Consider the following 26033-nt stretch of genomic DNA (forward strand, 5'->3'; position numbering starts at 1 on the left):
TTTCTCGCATGTATCACTCTGACACTCCTCTTCTGTAGTTCCAGAGGTAGTAAATTTCCATCTGCTTCCCTCTTACAAGGACACTTGTTACTACATTGCGCTCACCCAGGTAATCAAGGGCAGTCTTCCCATCTCATGATCCTTACTTAATCACATCTGCAAAAGTTGTTTTTACCATATAAGGGAACATATTCACAGGTTCTGGGGATTAGGGCATCAATACCTTGGGGTGCCGTTATTCATCCCACCACATATCCAAAGTAAACCTCAATTAAAATAAAACATACATTCAGGAAAGTCCAAAAATTTTAAGTGTACAGCTTAAGGAATTTTCACAAAATGAACACACTTATATGTTAAGCTCCTGAAAGAAACAGAACATTGCCAGTAACCTAGAAGCCTACCTACTGCCACCTCCCAATTACTAACCACTTCCCCCTCCTGGTTTTGAACTTTATATAAGTGAAGTCACAAAATTTGGACTCTTTGTGTCTGGCTTATTTTGCTCAACATTATATTTGTGAGATTATCTATGTTGTTATTTTTAGTTGTCTTTTCCATCATTGCTGTAAGTATTCCAATACACAAATATACCACATTTTATGTTGGTGTTGGTGGACATTTGGCTCTTTATGAAAAGTGATACCATGAACATTCTTGTATATGCCTTTTGGTGAACATATGTGTTTATTTCTGTTGAGTATATACTTAGAAGTGAAATTGATAGGTCATTTGGTATGCATATTTTCAGCTTTAAAAGGTACTGTTAAATGGTTTTCCAAAGTGGTTGTGCTATTTTAGATTACCACCAGTGGTGTATGAGAATTCTAGTTCCATCCCAAATTGCTTGTGTTTGGTATTCTGTTTTATTTTCTTTTGTTTTCCATTTTGGTTCTTCTTATATGTGTGTAGTCTCATTGAGATTTTTTTTTTTTTTTACTTTTTTTTTTTATTTTGACATAAATTCAAAGTTATATGAACAGTTACAAAAACAATACTAGCCCCATACACAGAATTCCATCATACCCTGACCCCTCTCCCCCGATAGCTCAATCCACCAACTTTAACATGCTGTCACATCGCTATTTCTTTCCCTCCCTATCATCCATCATCTATTGCTGTCTTCTGAACATATGAGAGTTAGCTGCACACATCCTTGAGCATACACTATAATTCATGTATACACTTCCCATGAACAAGAACATTCTTTTATGCAATCCCATTAAGCGCAGCTAAGAAGTACAATAGATTCAACAATGATACAAAGCTTACATTCTATATTTCCTTTTCCTTATGTCTCAACTGTGTCCCTTTGAGCCACCTGTCCTCTATCCTCCAGTCCCATCCAAGTTCATCCTTAGCATTCAATTGTCATCTAGTTAGACTGTCTTTTTTTTTTTTTTTTTCAATTGTGGAAACATATATACAGCCTAAATCTTCCCATTCCACCCCCTCCCTAGCCTTTCATTAGTGGGATTAATCACATTTAGAATGTTGTAATGCTCTTTCCCACCATCCATTACTAGAAATTTCCCTTCACCTCAAACAGCAACCCTACACTCATTTCTTAACTTCCCATTGCCCCTTCCCCCATTTCTCTTAACCCAAACTCTACTTTTCATCTCTATGGTTATATTCTCTGATAATTTCTCTGTGTCTACTGTGGAGCTTGAAATTAACCTCTTAAATCCAGATCAATCTTGTTTTTCTTTGATACCACCTTCACTTTAATAGGATGCATAAACTATGTTCCTATACTCCTTCATTCCCTTACCTTTATATAGTTGTCTAAAATTACATATTTTACATTGAGTTCAAAACCACTGATTTGTCCTTAGAGTTTGTGTATTTTATATCATGTAGGAAGTAACTAGTGGAATTACAGCTCAAAAATTATTGACTTCTATTTGTATTCCATTGTGGTTGGAGAATGTGCTTTGAGTATATTCAGCTTTTTTTTTTTTTTAATTTCTTGAGGCTTGTTTTATGTCCCAGCTTATGGTCCCTTCTGGAGAAAGATCTGTGATCACTAGAGAAAAGTGAGTGTCCTGGTGATTTGGGATGTAAGGTACTATATATGTCTGTTAAAATTCTCTATATCTCTTTCTCCTTTCCCTGTCTCTTCACCAGCAGGGTTCCCTTCAGAATCTGAAGTAGGGCAGGTCTCTCATCGGCAAAGTCTCTCAGCATTTGTTTATCTGTGAAAAATTTAAGCTCTCCCTCAAATTTGAAGGAGAGTTTTGCTGGATAAAGTATTCTTGGTTGGAAATTTTTCTCTCTCAGAATTTTAAATATGTCATGCCACTGCCTTCTCGCCTCCATGGTGGCCACTGAGTAGTCACTACTTAGTCTTATGTTGTTTCCTTTGTATGTGGTGAATTGCTTTTCTCTTGCTGCTTTCAGAACTTGCTCCTTCTCTTCAGTATTTGACAGTCTGATCAGAATACGTCTTGGAGTGGGTTTATTTGGTTTTATTCTATTTGGAGTTCACTGGGCATTTATGCTTTGTGTGTTTATATTGTGTAGAAGGTTGGGGAAGTTTTCCCCAACAATTTCTTTGAATACTCTTTCTAGACCTTTACCCTTCTCTTCCCCTTCTGGGACACCAATGAGTCTTAAGTTTGGACGTTTTATTTTATCTATCATATCCCTGAGATCCATTTCGATCGTTTTTATTTTTTTCTCCATTCTTTCTTTTGTTCTTTCATTTTCTGTTCTGTGGGCTTCTAGGACACTGAGATATTGTTTGGCTTCCTCTAGTCTTGTATTTTGAATATCCAGAGTCTTTTTAATTTGACCAACATTTTCTTTTATTTCCATAAGATCTTCTATTTTTTTTTTATTTACTCTTGCAATGTCTTCCTTATGCTCTTCCAGGGTCTTCTTTATGTCACTTAAATCCTGGGCCATGGTCTTCTTGATGTCCTTTAAATCCTTTGCCGTGTTTTCGTTCCTTGATTGTAGTTCTTTGATTAATTTTGCGAGGTATACTGTATCTTCCAATATTTTGATTTGTGTGTTTGGAGTTGTATTCTCCATATCTTCTGGTTTTATCATATGCATTAAGATTTTCTGTTGTTTTTGGCCTCTTGGCATTTGTTTTGCTTGATAGGGTTCTTTCAAGTTGTAAAGAAAAAGGGATATCGATCTAATTTTTCAGGAACACAGTTTGGTGATGTACACTTTCTCTAATTAACCAGCAGATGGCGTCTGTGAGTCACCTATATCCCTCAAGTCCGTTCTCAACCTTGTTTCCATGGTGTGTGGGGAAATGATTCTTGTGGGTTCAGTTGGAGAACTCAGTTTGGGTGTGTTGCTGGAGCTGTCTGCCCTGAATGTGGGGCGTGTGTATGGGTGGCCAGGGAGGAAGGGCAGTTCTAATGTTCAAATCCCCCAGGATCCTGGAGATTCAGAGCTGCCACAAGAATCTAAGCCTTCATTTCAGTTCAGCCCCAGACCCTCTCTCTCGCTGATCCATAAACCACCGGACTTGGCGTAGTGTCCCTGGGTTCTCTGAGCAGATCCCTCCCCCAGCCGCGCTCCTCCAGGAGCTCAGCCAAAGGAATGCTGTGCTATGTCACCAGTGCATGCCGTCCCACAAGGGAAGCCCTGGGCTGCCTTGCCGTGCGCCAGTGCACTCCCAGCCTGAAGCAAAAATGGCTGAACGGGGCGTTTCAGCCCCCTTCTCCTCGCACAGTTCCTCCTTCCCAGCTCTGGGACAACTGGCGGGGCTCTGGGCTGTGGGCACGGCCTGGGCAGGAGTTTATCCAGCCCTCCAGGGGGCCAGCTGCGAGCCATGGGGTTTCTTTCTGCTTCCGGCTCCCCCCTCCATTCCCCTTAACCCAAGGGTATCTGCTGTAGGCTGTCTTCCTGGCCAGACACCAAGAGGCTGGCCCAGCCCCCTCTTGCTGTGTTTTACTGCATGGTTCCCACAATTGCTGCCGGAGCTGCTCCTTTTTTTTTTTTTTTTTTTTTTTTTTAAAGAGCCAGCTGGTCTCTAAACGCTGAACCCTGGCTTCCCCAGCCTGCCACGCAGCTGCGGGTCTTCCAGCCAGCTTACTCACTCGTTTCAGAATGCCGACTCCCAGTTTCACCAAGTATACGGCCCCTCTGGAGCTAGGAGCCCTCGTCCAGCTGGCGCATCGCTGTAACTGGTATTCTAGGTCGCTTTCTGGTTTTTAGCTAGTGTTTTTCACGGAGGCGGTTTTTTTGCCGTGTCTCAGCTAGCCACCATCTTAGTTTCTGTCTCATTGAAATTTTAATTTGCATTTCACCCATGAATAATGAAATTGGGCACTTTTCCCTAAGTTTATTGGCCATCTAGATATCCTCTTATGTGAAATACCCATGAAGTCATTTGGATTGTTTGTCTTTTTCTTAATGATTTGTGGAACTTATTTATATATTCTGGATATGAGTCCTTTGTCAGCTATATTTGTTACACATATCTTTTCCCACTCAGTGGTCACCTTTTCATTCTCTTGATGGTGTTTTTTTTTGATGAACAGAGATCATAATTTTAATGTAGACCAACTTAGCCAATTTTCCCCCCATATGTTTAGTGTCCTTTGTATCTTCTTTAAGAAGTCTTTGTCTACCACAAAGTCATTATCCCTTTAATTTATAATGCCACTTATGTCATATACCAAGTCTCTTCATCACATCTATCATATATTCTGACATTAAGATAATCCTGTCTTAATTAATATTTCTATATAGTAGGGTTAATACCTGCACCTTGTTTACCTTCAATATTGTCTTAGCATGCTAGATATTTTCCTCTTCAATATAAATTTTATATATAGCTACTCTAGTTCCATTAAAAATCCTGTAGGAATATTGATAGATTGATTAGATTTCATCCCCTTCATTTATTCTTCCCAGAGGAGGAGAGAATTCTGCTTCATAAAGTTGAAAGTAGGAACTGGTGTGTGTCGTCCAGATCTTCCTCTTCCCTCTTTCATGAGAACTAGCTGCCTATAGAATCACACATTTCTGCTCTATTCATGAAGCTTTACAAGGGCCTTCTCAATAGGAATGAGTGGCTTTGTCTGTTTAATTCTAGTGTGGAGGACTTAGCTTACTTTTGCCATATTTTCCTACAGCTTTATCAATAACAAAATTCATATTTTGATTTTCATCTGCCTGATTCTTATTTCTGTATTGGTTAAGAACTCGAGTAGAGGGAAGTATTGATGCTACATACTAGACACCTAATACCCAACATACACTTTACATTTTATAAAGAAGCTGTCAGTTTGCTTCTTTTTTCTTTTCAAGAAGACTCTAGGCTCCTTGAAGCTATAGCTTCAGTTTTACTACTGTTAAAGTGAGTTCTCTTCACCACTGAGAAGCAATATGGTGTAATGGTTAAGAGCAAGGTTTTTCCTGGCTCTGCCACTTACTAGCTATATGGCCTTGGGCAAGTTACATAACTTCTCTCTGCCTGTGTACAATTTATTCGTAAAATGGGGATAATAGTATAAAGGTATTGCAAGAATTAAATTGATGAATACACATAAAGTGCTTTTAACGATGTCTAGCATTCATGGACTGCTCAATAAATGGTAGCTATTATTGTTGCCATTATTTTCTCAGCATCTAAAATCATTTCAGGCACATAGTAGGCACTCAGTAAATACAGCTTGGATGAAACAATATTTTAATACCAATGGATTACATTGAATTGAGACAGCTAAGATTTTAAGACTCCATCTGTGTTCACAAATTCTCATTTGTTCAGCAGGCTCTGGTTCCCCATCTTTTGTTTGCATGGAGACCTAGATTTTATAGTGGTATAGCTCTTCAAGATTCCAGTGACCCACACACTTTCTTACCATTTACATTGTTGCAATTTCATTTTACTTCTGGTTTTATGGGGACATTTCAAAATTATTTGGAAAGTACATCACTGAATCATCAGTTTTCTTAATATGAAGATTATTAGTGGTGGGGTGCCAAAATGTATGATTATGGGTTTTGCCTCAAACAATCAAACAATTTTAGAGCCGGCAGCCTTTGTGAGACAAGTCGGTGCTATCTGAAGGTCATAGAGATTAAATAACCTATTGAGGTCTCACAGCTGTTTGCTATCGATGCCAAGGCTGATACTTCATCCAGCATTTTTTTTTTTTCACTATTCTGTTATTTCAGTAAGGAATGTTTTCAGCTACACATAACTGAAGATGTGTCTGATAGTGACTTGGATAAGGCAAGATTTATTTTTCTTACAAAACCACCTGCCTGGCGGTAGGCAGTTTATAGTTTTGGCTTAGTGACTCAGTGATGTCACAGCTCTGGGCTGGCCTCCCTGAGATCTTACTGACCTTACTCTTAAGATTACTTGATGATGGGCCAGTGGCTTCCAGCATTGTATCCCTGTCACATTCACAGGCAGGAACACTTCCCATGCCTTTCTCTTATCAGGATTAAGAAAGTCTTTCCTAGAAGCTTATTGGTAACTGTGTTCTTTAGCCACCCCTACTTGCAAGAGATGCTGAGAAAGCAAGTTCTACAGTGCAAAAAAGGGGGTTGAACATGGCTTTCAGGTAGCTTTGGAACAGTGTCAGTCATGAATGTGCTATCTCTGTTCAGTGTTCATTTTATAGCACTGTAATACTATAGTTCTAACTTAAAAATCATCCATATCCTCTATACAGTTTCCAGGGTTGTTTCTTCTATGTCTGCTGCAACTAGCAATCTGAAAAAAACCCGAAGGTTTATACCTTCATCTTTATCCAATCTGTGCCTTGTTTCAAAATATGTTAGATTTCTTAGACAAAATATTAACATAACCCTTTTTTGTACTTTTGTCCTTTAAATCAAATGAGGAAAAATTATTTAAAAATTATTACGTTAAAAATTATTAACAAATGCATTTCTTAACAGGATAAGAACCCATTCTACATTAACTGAGAATGTGCTTTCTCAAAAATTGCAATTTGATGGTAGGATCATTTCAAGGTAATTATGATGTTACACAATTTTAAAATTTTGTAATTGTAAATATTTCTTATCTTTTCATATAGAAATAATTATAATGAGACTAGTTTAATTTGTCCCATTTAAATGAAAATTTCAATTTAGAACAAATAATTTTAGTTAATAATTTCTGTTACAAAAATGATAGGAAATATGAACCTTTATGAAAAAGTTTTAATTAGAAGTTATTAAAAAGTGATTTTAAAATGTCTTAAAAGGAAACTTAGAAGTGAATGTTTTTAAGAAATTTATATATCTTAGATGATTATAAACCATTTAAAGTTATCCTTTATGTAAGCTGCTTTAAGTTCATTTCAATGGTTCAGGTTAATAGATTTTTGATAGATGCAGTAAATTGACAAGGAAGTGATTCTTAAATACATCTCAACGTTGTAAACTTTCAGTAGTACATAATGGTATCTGATGTTCTTTGTGTTCTACTAGGAAAACATGTTTTTTTTTTTATTATCATACTATATTTGGTAAGTCATTTTAAAACTTCTCTATGACAGTAAGAGACAATAAATGCACTTCTTTGAGTGGCTTGCGGCAAGCTCAACATTTTTTAAAGATCTTCCACTTTATCTTAAAAGTCTATGTTGCATAAGTAATCTTCACGGTAATATATCCATATTCATTATTAGTGTAAGAAAAGTTTTTTTCCTCCATCCAAATCTAAGTTAAATTGACACTTTAGCAAGCTGTGCTGTATTTTTCTTGTGGCTCTCTTAATCCTTGTTCATTGTCATAAATTCAAGGGAGTTATGCTAGCCCATTTTGCAAGGCACAGTTTTAGTTTAATTAATCTGGAAATGATTCTGTTTTTTGAATATCTTTGCTCTCTTTCTATTTTTATAGAAATGGACGTGATGCTTGCAGAGAGCTAATTGGGTTCTTTTTTACTCATGACCATTCCCTTACTATTTATGAATATCGGCAATTTGGGAAAAATAGGTATGCAATAAAACATTGTTATAACTCTCAAGATGATTGCTTCTGAGAGAAGCTGAATAACTTCACTTATTTTGTCTTTTAAATTCTAGAACAAATGTGCTTCCTTTTATTCAAAAAAATGTTTATTGTCATCAGCGTGGACGAAGAAAAGGAAACCAATACCAACTTGGTGATTTTTATATTGTAAGTTAAGTGTGTATGTGTGTGTGCGTGTGTGTGTACATGCACAAACATTTTACTTTCAGATACTAGATTTTAGAAGGATCCTGTGGGGAGCAGGGTTTCTAGTCTCCAATTTATTTTCTCTCTTCCTTCCTGAGTGAGGGCTTTGTATAAATGGCTAATGGTTAATCTTTCCCCAGAAGTGGAAAATTATCTTAAGCTCAGATCTCTTACTGGTTTGAACCCAGGCATAGCATTAATTCTATCTCCCTCACTATAATTCTGGTATGTAGATAGTCCTTAGGAAGGCTTGTCTCTTGATACTTTTGAAAGCTCTACAAAGCTGTACCATTGGGTAAGAGGCTATCTTAAGTGCACCAGGAGTTATTCTCCCTCCAGAGAGGGTTATCTACTGAGGATGCATGGTTTCCTTCATATGGAAAGGTACTTGGCCTCTGGCTATGTCATATACGGTATCTGATAGCCGTTTCTCCTTTACATTTTTTTACTGTGGGCACCGCCTGGGGTATGGTGTTTTACAGGGATTCCCTAGAATGGGTTGATCATAGGCAATGTTGCTTTCTTGCCCTTTTCTTGCTGGTATCTCTAAAGGCTGAATGTGAGTCCATTGCAGTTTATATAGTGCTCTTAAGTCTTATATCATTATATTGATGTGCTGTGTCATATTGCAGTTATCTACAGCAATCATTCATGTAACAAATGCATATTCATAGACTAAGCACTAGAGATCGAACAATGAATAAGTTAGACTCATGCCCTACCTTTGTGGAGCTTACATTTTAATGAGTAACAGTCTTGTAAATAGGTATTTATGAGACAATATTCCTTTCCGTGCTGAGGGCCCATAGCATGCATCCAAATAGGGGGGGAAACAAATCCAGTTTTGTGGGATCAAGAGAGGCTTCCTGGATCTTTAAAATGACATTTAAACTAGACCTGGAGAATGTGTAGTGGTTAGCTAGGCTGGGACAGGGAGATAGGAGAGGGTAGGAAAATGCTTACATGTGGAGGAGGCAACAAATGCAAAAAAAAAAAGGTAAGAAAGAACGTGGCTTATTTGGAGAACTGCAAATAGTCATTCAGTTGGCATATAGAGTACATGGTGGGGGTTGGAAAGAGGTGAATCCGAAGAAAGTAAATTGGGGTCTGAATAAGAGCAGCCTTATGTTAAGGAGTTATCTGAACTGTACTGAGGGGTCATTGAAAGATAATGGGAGGGGAGGGTGGAATAGGGGAGGTGGCATGATCAGATTTGTTTTTTAGAAAAATTACTCTGGTTATGATGTGGGGAATGGATTGAAGGGGCTCAAGACTAGGTACACAAGGGCCGGGTTGGATTGCATTATGTTAATCTAGGAGAGAGGTTATGGCAACCTGAATGAGTGACTGGCTGTGGTTATGAAGCTAATTAAGACAATAAAAAATATTTGGTAGGTAGAAACAATAGGACATGGTGACTGATAAGATGAGGAGAAGGGGTAAAGGAAAGCTTTGCATCTTAATTTCATACTAGATGCACTATATATGTGCCACTCAGGCATGCCTCTTGAGAATTAGAGAAAATCAGCTCTGATTCCCATTTCACAACCTGTAGAAAGAATGTTTAATTCTATTCCAGGGTTAAGGTTACCTCTATCTCTGAGCTGCAATAATTTAATATGGTTTATGGTTTATTCTCACTATCTCCCCTCCATATTAATTTGAACCATATGTGGAACTCTATTTCCTGTTTTGATTTCCACAAAAGAAGAAAGGAAGGAAGGAAGAAGGAAGGAAGGAAGGAAGAAAGGAAAAGAAAGAAAGGAAGGAGAGAGAAAGAAGCATGCACACAACCTATGTGATATAGAATGCTTTGTGCATATACATATATAAAGCTTTGTGTATGTACAGACATTTTGAAGGGAATATGGAGGGAGATTTATGTTGCAGCAATATAAGCAACTTAAAATTTATTTGACGTTCCTATTCCTAAATATATATGTCCCTTAGATATTTTCCATTGTAAAGGCCCTTCTCTCATTTTCTGTCTCCTTCCATCTCTTATCTCTCTCCAGAAATCTTCCATTTCTTAATGTAGAAACATTTAACTCTTCTTCCCCCACATTCGCACACACCTTTTCTGTTGTTGTTGTTCTCTTCTTTTCAGGCATTGTTCTAGAACTTATCTTTTACTTTCCAAATGCCACATCAAGATTTCTTCCTAAATAGAGACAGCCCATTCCCCAAAAGAAATTTTGGTGCCAGCTGTTAATATAATACTTATAGAAACGTGCACATGTGCCCATGGACATACCTGCACTAAAGTGCATTCACATATCTACTCATTCATATCCATGCATGTGTACCTTCGAGTGCACTGACACAGATCAAACAGATATACTCTTACACATATAGCTGTACATATATACAAATAGGCATACACATGTAGGCTTATATGTATAACTCTGCTACGTATATCACATATTCTCTTTCTCTCTATATAATACATGTTTAAATATAAGTAATAGAGTTGAAAAACTTATGTTTGAATTCTAAATGCTTTCTTCAGTTGGTTATTATTATAATTATTTACAGTAGACACCATGAAATTTCTCATTCTCAATCTTACCTTCTCTTGTCTAAATGTCCTAAGATGCTGTATATTCTTAAGTGTTCTGCCAGAATTATTACAGTCTAAATCCAGGATAACATTTCATCTTATCACTCTCTTAATTCTCTACCTTTCACTTCCGAATTGCAGGTTCTTTGGACCTTTCTTTATATGTCCTTTTTTCTTTCCTTCATTTTTTTTCCCCCTCTGCTACCAGATCACTCATTTCTTGAAGGGCTTCCTAACTTCTGGGTGTTGTTCTATCATAGAGACCCAGACGATTAAAGAACAGTAAAAGGAATTACATTTGCCCTCATAGAAGTCAAACCTGACTGCACTATCTAAAATAGCTTGCCTGCCTTTCTCTGTTTTACCATGCTTAATTTTTCTTTATAGCCCTGACTACATGACATTGTATTATATATGTATTTGTATAAAGATATTTATTATAAGCAATCGGCTCATGCTGTTGTGGTGGGTTTGGCAACTCTGGATTCCATAGGGCAGGCCAGAGACTGAAAATTCTGGAAAGAGTGATATTGAATTCTTGAGTCCAAATTCCTTAGGCTGGAAACTTAGGAAGGAATGGAGGGTGTAGTCTTGAAGCAGGATTCCGTCTGATCCCTGGAACCTTCAGCTCTCCCTTTAAAGACCTCCAACTGACTGGATAAGGTCCACCCACATTTTTGAAGGCAATCTCCTTTACTTAAAGACAACTGATTGTAGACACTAATCCGGTTTCCAGGAAATACCCCCACAGCAGCAACCTGGCCAGAGTTTGACCAAACAACTGGACACCATAACCTAGCCAGGTTGACGTGTAAAGTTAACCATCATGTATGGATATGTTAAAATGTCCTGACAGTAATTTCTTATCATAGAGATACTTGGTAGAGCTAATCTATTTTACCCTTCTCTTTGTAACTGACCTGATGATAAATGCAAATATAAAACTACTTATTATTGGGGGAGAAATACATTCTTAAATTGCATATTGATTATTTTTCAGTTGTTCAGTGGTATCAATTTATGTTTACGTATATGATATACTTGCGCTTCTGCTTGGGACAGAAGAAGATTTTTTAAGATACTTGCAAGGACCTGGGGCCCCACTCCCTCCTCCATTTTGAGAGCAAGTCACACAGCTGCCTACATGACCAGGCAGACGTTAAAGGTCAACAGACCCCCTTCAGGAGGGAAAGGGGTATCACCAAAGCCTTAAAACTCCCCTCCCCTGATCACTGTTAATAACCAAATTTCACAAGACCCTGCTGAAACTCTGTTGTCACACCCTATGGACCTAAGCCTTTATAAGCCACCCCCTTGTCACTCCCCACTCTCCTTTTTGCATGTCACTTTCCACGGCTGGCCACAGCCATGGGACCATCTCCAGTCAGTAAGTCCCAATTAAAACCATGTCCATTTCCGTGCCTGGTGTGTTCTTTGATCTTGGGGCTCTTAAGCTGGGTTGGAACAGTACTAAACCTCAAATTTTTCATGCCAAAGCAAATGTCTATTTGCCTTACTTTAATGGTTCTGTTCTTGATTTATTTATAATCTCAACTTTGGATGTTAATTAAGGCAGCAATTTGAGTTCTCACAGTTTTTATATGTGAAGTTTTATAACTAACCATTAGAAAGCTGGTGGTGTTAAAAAATAGAAGGCCATAGATCTTCAGTGCAGTGCTTCCCAACTTTTTCCCCAGTTGTTGTTATAGAAAATGAAAATATTTGTGCAGCACACTAAGGCAGACAGGAAGCTGCCCCAAAGTGGAAGCGACCAGCCAGGATTTGCTTGTCATCAGACTCACCCAGCAGATCTGGAAGCCATGTGGAACTTATCTGGGAAGCTCCTTTTCAGTGCTTCCTACTTTCTTAATTGGAAAGTATTTTACATGCTTACTCACATGGCTGGCTATATTTATGTAAGCAATTCAGCAATTGAAATAGCAACAATTTCCTAAGTTTGGATTAAGACTTTTTGATGGGAATTTTTGTCTTTGAAGCTTTGGTGCTCAAATTAGTTTAAAATTACGTTTATGTGGTGTTTGTCCTTGAAAGACTAGGTGAAGGGGTGTGACAAACCTATACAGTACATCAATTCATAGTACATCTTTCTGTGGATCAGTAGCTCTATTTCTATATTTAAGATGTCATAACTTTGATTGAACTAAATTGTCCTAATTTTCATAAAAAATCTGAGTTTCTCATATTTTTTTTTTTCCACACGGATTGTCAAATAGAAAATTGTTTTAACTGAGGGACTGATTGAGAGATTAGTTCTTTTACTTCCCTATAGCATTAACTAAAGCAGTAACTAAATATTACTCTTTAACCACACTTTTTATCATTATGAATTGTACTATGTTACATAATCAAAATCGACTATTTTAAGTTATCAGTACTCATATTTTGCTTCTTATATACTTTCAATGTTAAATAATCCTCTGTCAATTTCTTTAGGGTGCAAACTTGACATTTTTGAGTTCTGATCATCCCAGCCTTCCAGAAAGCATGAAAGAAAATACATTGTTTATACTTCGAATCACAAATATTGATCAGATAGCTTTGGATTCTCTTAAGTAAGTCCAACACGTATTTGTTATTTTGACAGTAAGTGAAAACATTATTATCTTAAAATGAAAATCTAACCTAAAGCATTTTGACTTGAGTGAAGTCTTACGATTTTTAAAACCAAAACATAGCTACATGTGTCTGTTTTATGTGCTGTGTTGTACTCAGGTACACTCTATATGTGAGAACAGTTACAATGATTTAAAGATTAAATAATGTCCTATTTTATAGATATTTGTTTATATGTCTTTGCTATAATACTTTTCTTAATTCAGTAGCATTTGTTACAACAAATTTTAAAAGATAAGATATTAGTATAATATTAAAACAATTTTTCCCACATTGTTGGGGTGATACCTTTTTAACATAAAAATAAGTCTTGGTTTGCGCATGATAAAAATATTCACTGACTGATACCATGCATGATGACAAAATACTACAAATCAAAAATAGTTTAAGTGAATTTGAGTTTTTTTAATCAAAACACACACACACACACACACACACACACACACACACACATATATATCTTATTCTTGCCAAGTGTTTTGTTTTCTTGGTGCCAAATATAATTGAAAATAACAATAATTGGTGTACTATATGTGAGTAGAATCCCATGTGCCTAGCCTCTGTTCCTTTGTCATTTACTGTATTGCTTAAAATGAATTTAATTTTTTTGGCTTTTTAAAAATAATGTTTTCCCACTCTTATGCCTTTCAAGGTAACTCTGTTTCTAAGTTAATAACTTTTATTAGTATTTTAAAATGATTTTGAAACAGCTACAAAAATGAATATAATGTTTAAAGGTAGTTCTTAGAAGGTTTTAAGGATTTTAGCTCTTGATTTAGAATAGTTAATCCTCTTAAGGATTAAAGCAGCAGGGTAAGGTGGGAGTTGATTAATCTCCAAGCACTTTTCCAAAACTTTGTTTGAGGTTTTTTGAGTCTGGAACAGGGAAGAATTTAGAGTCTATGCTCTAGAGACTGCAAAACAACATTTTTTTAATCACTGTGAACATGTCCATTATAGAACAACTTCTGTGGAGCATAAGGATGATGGAGTTCACCAAGAAGCCAATGATAAGCTGGTCTTGAAGGCCGTTCAAGGTACATGTTATTACTACAGTCTCAAGTAGTTTTCATTTTCAACCATTTTCTTTTAAGCAGTAAAGCAGAATTTCCAGATATTTTTAAATTTAATGACACTTGATTGATTTTTCCTGTTTTTATCTTTTAGAAGTTAAAAAATATATTTTTAAAAATTTAAAGGAATTTTTCTACTTTAAGAACCATATATAACTGAATAACTAGTATTACATGAATTATGAATGTCAGAAAATGTGGGTTTCATACATGAATTTAATAAGAATGTAAAAATGATTGTATAATAGAATACTTGTCTTAAACATTAGGTGATATCCTAAAGAGAAATGTGGAAGCCTAGTATAGAAGAAAAAACACTAGACTGGGAAATAGATCCATGTTTGGATTCTGCTGCTCAACAGACAAATGATCTTTTGAGTAAATACCTTATACTGTTTTTCAACTCCAAAATGGGAATAATACCTGTTTTATTAACTTCCCAGTGTTGTTGTGGGAAACAAGTGAAATATATATATGCTTTGGACATGAAAACATTTTACAAATTTAAGATGTTAGTACTGAGTATAAAGCAAAACTGCTTATATTGAATCCTTCCCCACTTTATTAAAGTTATTGACTTTCATTACAATATTAGGATAAAATTTTCAACCAATTATAATAAGAGGAGAACTTACTGCTGCTGTCATTCTGAAGTAATCTGCCTCAATAATTGATTAGGTTAAATATCATGAATTTATCATATAATATGTATAAGATATATTTTATTTAATTTTTCTACTCAATCCCTGCAACAAAAATAAGTCAGGTAAAAATAATCCCCCTCTAATCTCTGAAAAATCCATTAGAAACCCTATTATATGAAGATACTCCAAGGTTTATTCATGATTTATTGAGAGTTTTACTTACTTTCTAGGATGCTATTATTCCCATATATACTGAATATGCCCATTAGTGGATGACACCAGTTTACTAATTTTATGCTTAGTTTATGTGCTAAACATTATGCTAGACTCTGAGGTTCAGAAGTGAGAATTATTATAATAATAATGAACATTTATTGTGCTTTTACTATGTGGGAGGCCCAGTGGGAGGCCCAGTTTTAGCTACCTAATGTGTGTTGAGATAAGTCTGTATGCTTATTTCCTATTTTACAGATGAAGATTGTGAGGATTTAGGAAGTTAAATAACTTGCCCAAGGTCATGCAACTAGTTAGTGTTAACAACGGAAAATAAAACCCAGGCTGTCTGTTTCTAGAGTCCAAGCTTTTAACCACTATATATACTAGGCTCAAAATAGACAGTTTTTGAGCCTTTGTTGGCTCTCAGTTTAGAAGTGAGAAAGGGATTAAATAAGTAATCACAGAAATAAACATATACTTTAAAATTTTGATAAATCCTAATGTCCGTTAAAGATGATAAGGGAGCCACAATAAGGCTAGAAAGAGATTTTTAAAGTTGTTTGGTATGAAACTCTCAAATATACTTGATGCATTGTTAGTAAATAATTCTCTGTTCTTTCATGGTCAATATAATAGATCGCACTGTACCAGCTAATTATATCTAGTGGTATTCACTCTTTCCTCTAATGTATTGTCTAGTGCCTGATATAGTGAAGCTACCTGGATTTTCTGAAGTAAAGATGGTACAAACGGCATTAAGTGAAATCACTGAGATACAAAGAGAATGCTAGGGCCTGAGAATATAACACTTATGAATTTCTGAAAGAAAGGGTTACTTTAAATGTATGAGTATAGGTTAGGACTCCAGAGCCTTGCTGCTATTTAATATAGAAACTACAATTTGAAGTTTTCAAGTATTTTAGAAATTTGAAATTGATAATTTTTGAGTGACTTGCCTAGCATTGTAAATTTGTAGTTTAGTTAGTAAAAACAGAGAGGAAAGAGATGAAAGATGTGGTATTGGTTAGATGATTAGGAAGCCTAGAAAATAAAAACTGATAATTTCATTTGTAACATTTAGGTTATTTTCATGCTGTTAAAGTGAAACAAACTATTTGTCCATATTTAAAATAAAACACTTTCACCACACAGTGGTGCTATAGTTCTGGTATATTTATATGTAATTTTATATATAATCTCCTTTAATAAAAGTATTCTGTTTTCCAAGGTATTTTGTCAGTCATTCACATGATTTCATTGAATATTAACATCTTTCTTTTTGTTATCCTGATTCTTATTTTCTTACAAGACAGGTAACTGCAGTTTAATACATTTGTGCAAAGGAATATTTAGTTTCCTTTTCTCTTCTTGCTAAACAGATGTGCTAAAAGAAAAACTGCATAAAAAGGGTGTTCGTATTTTGACTGGATTGGGAAAATACTTTAAACAATTGGACAAGGAAGGAAACGGACTTTTAGATATGGCAGATTTTAAGCAAGCTCTAAAAGTATTTCATTTAGAAGTGTCTGAAAAGGTATGTACCACAGATTATTTTCTGCTGTGAGTATTCCTAGGTGGCATTATTCACTTTTCCACTGAAATTTTAGTAGTTACTTTGTCTCCTCTTCCTTCTGGATGTCCCGTTCTCATTATTAAGCCACTAACAAGTTCTCTTAATTTTTAAAATTTCAACATTTATTCCTCCCTCATATTTTTCTTAAGGGTTGACTAACCAGGTATTGTGATAAGCTCTGAGAAAAGACATATACTCTGTACTCTCAAGGTCACTATCATCCAAGGAGAGTAATAGATAAATGATGTAAAAAAATATGATACATGTTAAATAGAGGATATTTTGGGAACACATGGAAAGGAACTAATTTCACCCAGGAGATGGAAGAAGGAGAGGGAAGGAAGATCATGCAAGGATTTCTGGAGCATACAACCAAGCTGAGTTTTGAAGGATGAGCAGGAATTAACCAGACAAGGGAGGAGGAGGAGCATGGATCAGACAGTGGCTATTTCCTGAGAAGGGTTAAGACATGTAAATGCATGGAGAGGAGAAAGAGTGTCATCCAGAAACTGAATGAATGCTTCATTCCCCACTGTAGATCCTTCACACATGCTATTTCCTCCACAATGAGTAATTGTCCACTAAGTCTTGTTATGACTGAGTTTCCTCATTATCCAGGGTACATTTTTCTCTTCTGAGAGAGCTGCCAGACATTGCTGTCCAAAGGAGCATCCCCCTCTTTCCCCTGGTATTTGCTTTACCATTTTATTTTCTTTCCTCAACTCTCTGCAGGTGTTTTCTGGCTCTCTGTGATCCTAGAGCCTAAGTCCCATCAGGGCAGAGAACTTGTGCTTCTGTTTTCTTGCTCTATTTTCAGCTTCTAGAATACAATGTGTCACACAGCAAGTGTAGCTGATGGATTGATTTGGATGGATGGATGGATGGATAGTTGGAAAAAAAGGAAAGAAGATAGGAAAGCAGGAAGAAAGCAAGGAAGGGAGAAAGGGAGAAAGGGAGGAAGGGAAGAAAGGAGAACAGAAAGTAATAAGCCTAGAAGGGTAGTTGGGGTTCATTAAGTTAAAGGCTTCAGTGCTATGCTAAGAAGTTTGGCATTTATTCTAACAGTATATGAATTTGAAACACATCTGTCTCAAGGATTTCAGATAAGGGATTCTCTTTCACTGTTTTCTTTTGCTTCAAATGATTTTAGTAACAATATGCAGTGTATTTTGTAGAAGGACCACTGGAGCTTGAAATTATAAGATCCAGGTTCAAGCTCTATCCTTACTTACTTGTGCTCTAGCCTTACTTACTTGTGCTGGGTGATTTTGGACAGGTCCTTAACTTTTCTGATTGTTAGTTTCTGCCTGCCCAAACCGGAAATACCACCCATTGTTAGAGTTGGTTTGAAGCTCAAATGAGGAAATACATGGGAATATGCCTTACAAATTGGAAAACTCTGTGCCATTATGGTATTGCCGATCACTGTTGTGACTTACCTATCTTTATAGTGTTTTCCATGATATTTGATCTTGCTGCCTGCCTAATGACACACATTAGGGATCACTCTTTTTCCCTAGGAGTTGCGGGGGATGGGGGTGGGGCAGCAATAGAAAATGAGAAAGTCTGATCCGTTTTTCGACAATCACATAGACAATTAGTAAGCAAGATAGAATTAGAACCTAGGTAATCTGGCCCAGCCACTGTGGTACTTTTTTTCTTCATCACCTGCAGTAGTTGATGGGCTACATGTTTATGATTGTATTTGGGAATAAAAACTAAAATAATTTTATAAGACTTCTAATCTTAGGAGAACATATATTATAAAAATATGAGTTACCATCCCCTTTCTCTCATGTATTTTAAGTAATATTCCCTGTTTTTATTCCTGTAACATCACTGGAAATTGCCCATGCAATGGGAAGCAAAACCAAAGGCAATTAAATAAGAAGAGAGAAATCTGGGTCTAGTCATATAACTAAAGAATATTTTAGGGATAGTTATCCTCTCTGCTTTGAAATAAAAAAATTGATTTACATTCCAAATAGCCTAACTTTTTATTGTTATTATTAAGGAATTTATCTTAGTATTTTTCAACTGAATTATCATTTTCTATAGTACACCATATCTTAGAAAAATAAAGTTATATACATTTGTAACATTTTGAATTAATTCTTGAAAATAACTTCTTATAAATTTTAGGAATTTATATTGCAATTCTAGCATTCCATGAGTTGGGTGAGCATATCTGTCTTCTCCCATGCATATTTCTCATGATTTTTGAGTTCAAACTCATTTTAATTCAATTACACAGACATTTAAAGTCTGTATCGTGATGTACACATACATAATACATGTATCATGAATTAATCGATAGACAAAAAAAATGTATGGATTGTTGAGAATTTGAAGGAAGTGGCATGTCTTGATATTTAGCTTTCCTAATTAAGGTTTTACTTGAAAAATTAGGGGGAAGTGGTAGAGAATATTATTTTGAGTAAACATTATTTGCCTAGCATTATTTGCATTATCATTTAAAGCTAATAATTTGAATGAAACACTGAACATATAGTTACCTGATTTTAAGAAAATGATGTGCTGTAAGCTTTGCTGTAAGTAACTCTGTGAACAGAATATTCTTTTAAATAAGGCATTTGCCAAAAGAAGTATGTGGTAATAGTAAAATGAACAGACAGTGTAAGGGATTTACTAGAACTAACACTTTTCAGTATAAATTATGGAAAAATATTTGAGTCTCTATATTTTCAGGAACAAAGACTAAAAGAGATACAATTAGTAGTCATAATGATATTTGGGACATTCCAGAACCTGAAATAACTTTTGAATTATCAGACCTAATAAATAAAATAATAATAATTAAATGTTCAATGCAGAATAAGTAAGACTGTTTTTTGTATGGAAAAGGATTCACACTTAAAAAGATAAATTTCTGACTTATTGCCACTCCTAAAAGGGTCTAAACTTTAAAAAACTGTTCACCAAGAATTCCTTTAAATAGCTTTTAATGCCTTTGCAACATGATTAGATTTAAATATATGACTTTTTAGAATTTTCTTATTAAGTGAGCTTCATTGTGAGGCCTACAAAAGAGGTAACAAAGTACCAGTCTGATGATTTTTGTTGTGATCATATATAACTTAAAGGTTTAACAATGATTTCTGATTATTTCCAGGATTTTGAGTCATTGTGGCTAACTTTGAATGGCAGTTGCAATGGCAAGGTTGATTATGGAGAATTCACACGTGCTATTATTGGTGAAATGAATGAATATAGGAAATCATTTGTTCGAAAGGTAACTTTGTCAAGTAATCTTTCAAATTGTTACTTTTAAGATGGGTACATTCATCATTTCAAAACTTTAATGAATTACCATTTAAGATGTTTTAAACTCTTTACATGTAATGTATGTTTTTAGTAAAACACCAAGAAACACATACATATACAAACCTATCCAGAGTAAAGCAAAAAGACTTATGCACATGCTTTAGGAAAATATTGTGAAAAGAAAGTTAAAAATGAAATCAAATTTTGGCTCACAAGTTGCTAGCTCCGTAAATTAATACTGGCTCTATAAATTACTAGCTGTATGACTATATGTGCTAATAATTATCCCTGAGTGACAGTTTCTCATCTCATCAAGTTGGTGTGAGGATAAATGAGGTATCTAATAGATGTAAAATTCTTAGCATTGTGACTCTCCCACTGGCAATGCCCAGTATATATTATTTTAGGATGATGATTAAAAAATGCTGGCCTGGCTTTTATAATACTAAATATTAAAATGAAGATTAAAATGACCACATTAACTTGGAATTAAAAAGAGAAACCCTGACATTTTGGCTCTTCGTAGCTATTTTTAGAGTGTACTTTTGAGCTGGGTAGTTTTCTTTTTCTTTTGTTTTGTGTATGTTCCTGTAAAATATCTAATATTGAAACAAAGCTGTTGTGTTTTTCGAGTGGTATAAATATGAGATAAAAACTTAAAATCCCTATTTTTATTGGCCAAGAAAACACAACAAAAACCTTAAAATAAATAAATTTACCACATAATTTTTATAGATTTACATTTATTTGTACTTTACATCTCCTGGTGGTAGGCTTGCATGTCTACAGCTTGTCTGCTATCTGCTATAAGGTTATTAGGTGTTAGAAGTGGTAACTGGATGGTTCTCTTTCATGACTGCTAGTACTTGGAATAGAGATCAAAGGAGGAGTTACAAGGTACTGTATTTCTTTGAACACAAATCTGTGAAGAAACAAAATTGATTTGATTTCTGACTCTTCTTTAACATGACATATTGCTTTGGGTAGTGTTCCAGTTTGCTAAAACTGCTGAAATGCAATGTACCAGAAATGGACTGGCTTTTATAAGGGGGATTTCTTAGTTGACAGATTTACAGTTCTAAGTCCATGAAAATGTCCAAATTAAGACATCAGGAGGTAGATACCGTCTCTGAGGAAAAGGCCGATGGCATCTGGAACAACTCTTTTCAGTTGGGAAGGCATGTAGCTGGCGTCTGCTGGTCCTTTGCTCCTTGGTTGCATTGCTTTCAGCTTCTGATTCCAGTGGCTTTCTCCTTAAGCATCTGTGGGTTCTCAGTTTCTCCAGGGCAAACTCTCAGCTTCATCTCTTAGCTTAGCATCTCCAAACGTCTGGATCTGAGTCGGCTCTGAGGTCTTTGTCTGCTCTGAGCTCTCTTAAGGACTCCAGTAAACTAATTAAGACCCACCTCGAATGGAAGGGGTCACATCTTTATGTATATAATCTAATCAAAAGGTCCCACCCACATATTGGGTGGTTCATATCTCCATGGAAACAATCTAATCAAAAAGTCCCAACCACTAATAATAAGTGTTCAAGGAGCAAGATGTGTACAACTTACACTCAAGTGTTCAGACTATGACTTGGTAACACGTGAATAGATAGATAGATAGATAGATAGATAGATAGATAGATAGATACTTGGATGGATGGATGGATGAACAGATGGATAGAAAGAAGGAGTGAAGGATATGGCAAGAGTGGCAAAGTGCTGAAATTGGTAGATCTTGGTATTTGGTGGATAAAGTTATGTTGGACTTTCCTGTATGGGGTTTGTATTATTTTTGTAACTGTCCTAAAGCTTGAAAGTATTTCAAAATAAAACATTATTTTAAAAGTGAAAAAAAAGAGGAAAAAAAGGTCCCACCCACAATAGGTCATCCCCAACAAGATTGGATTAAAAGAACGTAGTCTTTAATGGGTGCATAATAGATTCAAACTAGCACAGGTGGATTGTGTGTTTCTATATACCTACTCTTCTTCCAAGAAAATATTTTATGTTATTTTAAGATGCTCAGAATTGCAGTGAATTAAAAGAGCAATTAAACACATACCATTTCAAATGACAATGTTAAATATTGAGGATTAAAGTAACAAAACTCCTTTTAAAAGTATTTCATTTTCTCACTGATTTTAGTGATGGAATTTTTGCAAGTTCACTTTTTGTATCAAAATAGTCCTGGAAGTTCTGTCTAGGTTGCTTGTCAGTTTTCATACCTGAAAGGCCGAACTCTTCAGTTTGCAGAGAAGGAAAGCCCAGGCCTTGGGGCTTATGGTTACTTTTTCAAGATTAGAATGCTTTTAGAAAGGGGCAGGTTTACTAATATCTTGCTCCAGTATCGCTTTATGTTCATGCTTCCAAAATATACCAGTTTAGTACTTTTAAACTGTCTTGTTTAGAGCTCAGGTATAACCTACTGCAAAGTAGAAAATTAGGCTCTCATGTCCAATGATTTCATAGGTAAAATAACATTTCTTTGTTTCTTTAGGCATTTATGAAACTGGATTTCAACAAAACTGGCAGTGTGCCTATTATAGACATAAGAAAATGTTACTGTGCAAAGAAGCACCCACAAGTAATTTCAGGTGATTATTGTGAGTCAATATGCATGAAATTTCTAAAATGTTAGTTAATAAAAGTAATATCTTTAAAATATATAAATTTACGGTGTGGACTTGAGGCCGTTAAGGTGGGGAAATAAACAATTATTTTATTAAACCAGAAACCTGAGAGCTAGTTGCCTTTATCATTTAAAGATTCTAAGGTATCTTGTCTGTACTTATTTTTTTTTCTTTTATGTTTATTATTGAGATAGAAGTTTTATTTCCTGTTGAGGAGATTGTGAGCAATTTGAGTTAGAGAGAATAGAATAAATTATATCTAGAGAATGGATAATTACAAATGCAGGTTCTCTGAGTTACTTTTACTGTATCTGCTTAAACAGTTATTCATACTCAAGAATTTAAGGGAGCATACAGGAGTATCTTTCTTTAGGTATGGACCTATACAAGCAATGAACATATAAGTATGTATCAAAATTTGGGGATGTAGCAAGTATATTAAAGAAATCTTAGAGACTGATTTACTACAATGTTTGTCTAACTGTTATTTATATAATTAATTTAAAAATGTGTTCTTATTATAAAGAAAGTATTTGACCTATTTCACCACCCAACTCTCTTCCTTCCATTATGTTTCCCTCTGAAGAAGTAACTATTATTGTTTAACATATATGTTGAAAGTCATTTCTCCATGAACATATAAATACATATACAGTACTTACAAATATCTAATACTTTTTGAAGGTTTTTTTCTGACCTGAAAGGTGCACAATACTTATTAATACATAGTCTGCTTTTTTTCACTCAACAATATGTTCTGGAGCTCTTTCCAATTCAATCCATATTGAACAATCTTATTTTTAGCTGCTGCTAACTAAAATAACTAGTGCCTGAAAAATTTCTGACTTGTTTTCTTCCTTCCTCATTTCTAATGAGATTGAAGCCCAGTCCTCTAAACATTATGCAATGAAAGAATATACAGAGTGATGACTATTATTTTGCCTGTATATATTTTTTTAATAAATTTTATTTTAAAATAAATTCAGTTTTACAGGAACAGTTGCAAAAACAATACAAACCCCATACATAGAACTCCATCATACCCCGACCCCCTGACCCCAATACCCCGATCCACCACCTTGAACATCCTGTCATACCACTGTTTCTTTCTTTCCCTCCCTCCCTCCCTCCCTCCCTATCTATCATCCATCATCTATTGCTCTGTCCTCTGAACATATGAGAGCAAGCTGCACTTATCTTTAAACAAACACTATAATTCACATATACCTTTCCCATGGACAAGAACATTCTTTTATGCAATCTCATTAAGCGCAGCTAAGAAGTTCAAGAAATTCAACATTGATACAAAACTTACATTCTGTATTCCTTTTTTTTTTTCTTGTGTCCCATCTGTGTCCCTTTGAGCCTCCTCTCCTCCATCCTCAGATCTAATCTAGGATCATTCTTGTCATTTAATTGTCATCTATTTAGACTTTTTTTTTTTTCCAATTGTGGAAACATAGCCTAAATCTTCCCATTCCACCCGCTCCCTAGCATTCCATTAGTGGGATTAATCACATTTAGAATGTTGCAATGCTATCACCTTCCCACCATCCATTTCTAGAAGTTTCCCTTCACCCCAAACAGAAACCCTACTCTCATTTCTTAACTCCCCATTGCCCCTTCCCCCACTTCTCAGAACCCTTACTCTACTTTTCATCTCTATGGTCATATTCTCTGATACTTTCTTTGTGTTTACCATGGGGCTTAAATTTAACATCTTAAATCTACAACAATCTTGTTTTTCTTTGATACCAACTTAACTTCAATATGACACATAAACTATATTCCTATACACCGTCATTCCCCCACCTTTATGTAGTTCTTGTCAAAAATTACATATTTTACATTGAGTCCAAAACCACTGATTTATCATTACAGTTTATGTATTTTAGATCCTGTAGGAAGTAAATAGTGGAGTTATAAATCAACAATACAGTAGTATTGATATTTATATTTACCATGTCATCTTTACCGGAAATCTTAATTTTTTATATAGTTTCAGTCAATTGTTTAGTGTCCCTTCCTTTCAGCCTGCTCAACTCCCTTTAGCATTTCTTATAGGACTGATTACTGGTGATGAAGTCCCTCAGCTTTTGATTATCTGGGAATGTTTTCATCTCCCCCTCATTTTTTTTCCTCCAGGTGTTTGTGAATTCTCCAAGTCTCTGATGGTTATTGACTTCTATTTGTATTCCATTATGGTCACAGAATATGCTTTGAACAAATTCTTTTTTTTTTTTTTTTTTTTTTTATATATTGAGGCTTGTTTTTATGTCCAAGCATATGGTCCATTCTGGAGAAAGATTCATGATCACTAGAGAAGAATGTGTGTCCAGTGACCTGGGATGTAATATTCTATATATGTCTGTTAAAATTCTGTATATCTCTGTCTCCTTTCTTTGTTTCTCTGTGGGTAGGGCTCCTTTAGTATCTGAAGTAGGGCAGGTCTTTTATTAGCAAAATCTCTCAGCATTTGTTTGTGAAAAATTTAAACTCTCCCTCAAATTTGAAGGAGAGTTTTGCTGGATAAAGTATTCTTGGGTGGAAATTTTTATCTCTCAGAATTTTAAATATGTCATGCCACTGCCTTCTCGCCTCCATGGTGGCCACTGTGTAGTCACTGCTTAGTCTTATGTTTTTTAGACTTAGTATTAGTCTTTGTATGTGGTGAATTGCTTTTCTCCTGCTGCTTTCAGAACTTGCTCCTTCTCTTCAGTATTTGAGAGTCTGATCAGAATATGTCTTGGAGTGGGTTTATTTGGATTTATTCTATTTGGAGTCCGCTGGGCATTTATGCTTTGTGTATTTATATTGTGTAGAAGGTTTGGGAAGTTTTCTCCAACAATTTCTTTGAATACCCTTTCTAGACCTTTACCCTTCTCTTCCTCTTCTGGGACACCAATGAGTCTTAAATTTGGACATTTTATCTGTCATATCCCTGAGATCCATTTCAATTTTTTCAAATTTTTTCCCCATTCTTTCTTTTGTTCTTTCATTTTCTGTTCTGTGGTCCTCAGGGCAGCTGAGTTGTTGTTCAACTTCCTCTAATCTTGTATTATGAGTATCCAGAATCTTTGGCCTACATTTTGTTTAATTTCCATAAGATCTTCTATTTTTTTATTTACTCTTGCATTATCTTCTTTATGGTCTTCTAGGGTCTTCTTTATGTCTTTTATATCCTGTGCCAGGCTCTTCTTCATGTACTTTATATCCTGTGCCATGCTCTCGTTGCCTGGTCTGCAGTTCTTTGATTAATTGCGCCAAGTAC

The 26033-nt window shown here is 35.4% G+C and overlaps 1 protein-coding gene across 3 annotated transcripts in view; it reads left to right on the top strand.

Moving 5' to 3' along the window:
• Positions 1-26033, top strand: part of CAPS2 (calcyphosine 2) — a 61161-nt gene that overhangs the window by 28920 nt on the left and 6208 nt on the right. For all 3 annotated transcript variants that reach the window (XM_037848087.1, XM_037848088.1, XM_037848089.1), the window contains 8 exons: positions 6889-6963; positions 7840-7935; positions 8025-8118; positions 13172-13290; positions 14312-14388; positions 16664-16818; positions 19991-20110; positions 22630-22726. In XM_037848087.1, coding sequence (XP_037704015.1) covers positions 6889-6963; positions 7840-7935; positions 8025-8118; positions 13172-13290; positions 14312-14388; positions 16664-16818; positions 19991-20110; positions 22630-22726 — 833 coding nt within the window. The remainder of the gene's footprint in view (positions 1-6888; positions 6964-7839; positions 7936-8024; positions 8119-13171; positions 13291-14311; positions 14389-16663; positions 16819-19990; positions 20111-22629; positions 22727-26033) is intronic.

Source organism: Choloepus didactylus, chromosome 8, assembly GCF_015220235.1.
Source record: "Choloepus didactylus isolate mChoDid1 chromosome 8, mChoDid1.pri, whole genome shotgun sequence".
NCBI classification, from domain to species: Eukaryota; Metazoa; Chordata; class Mammalia; order Pilosa; family Megalonychidae; genus Choloepus; species Choloepus didactylus.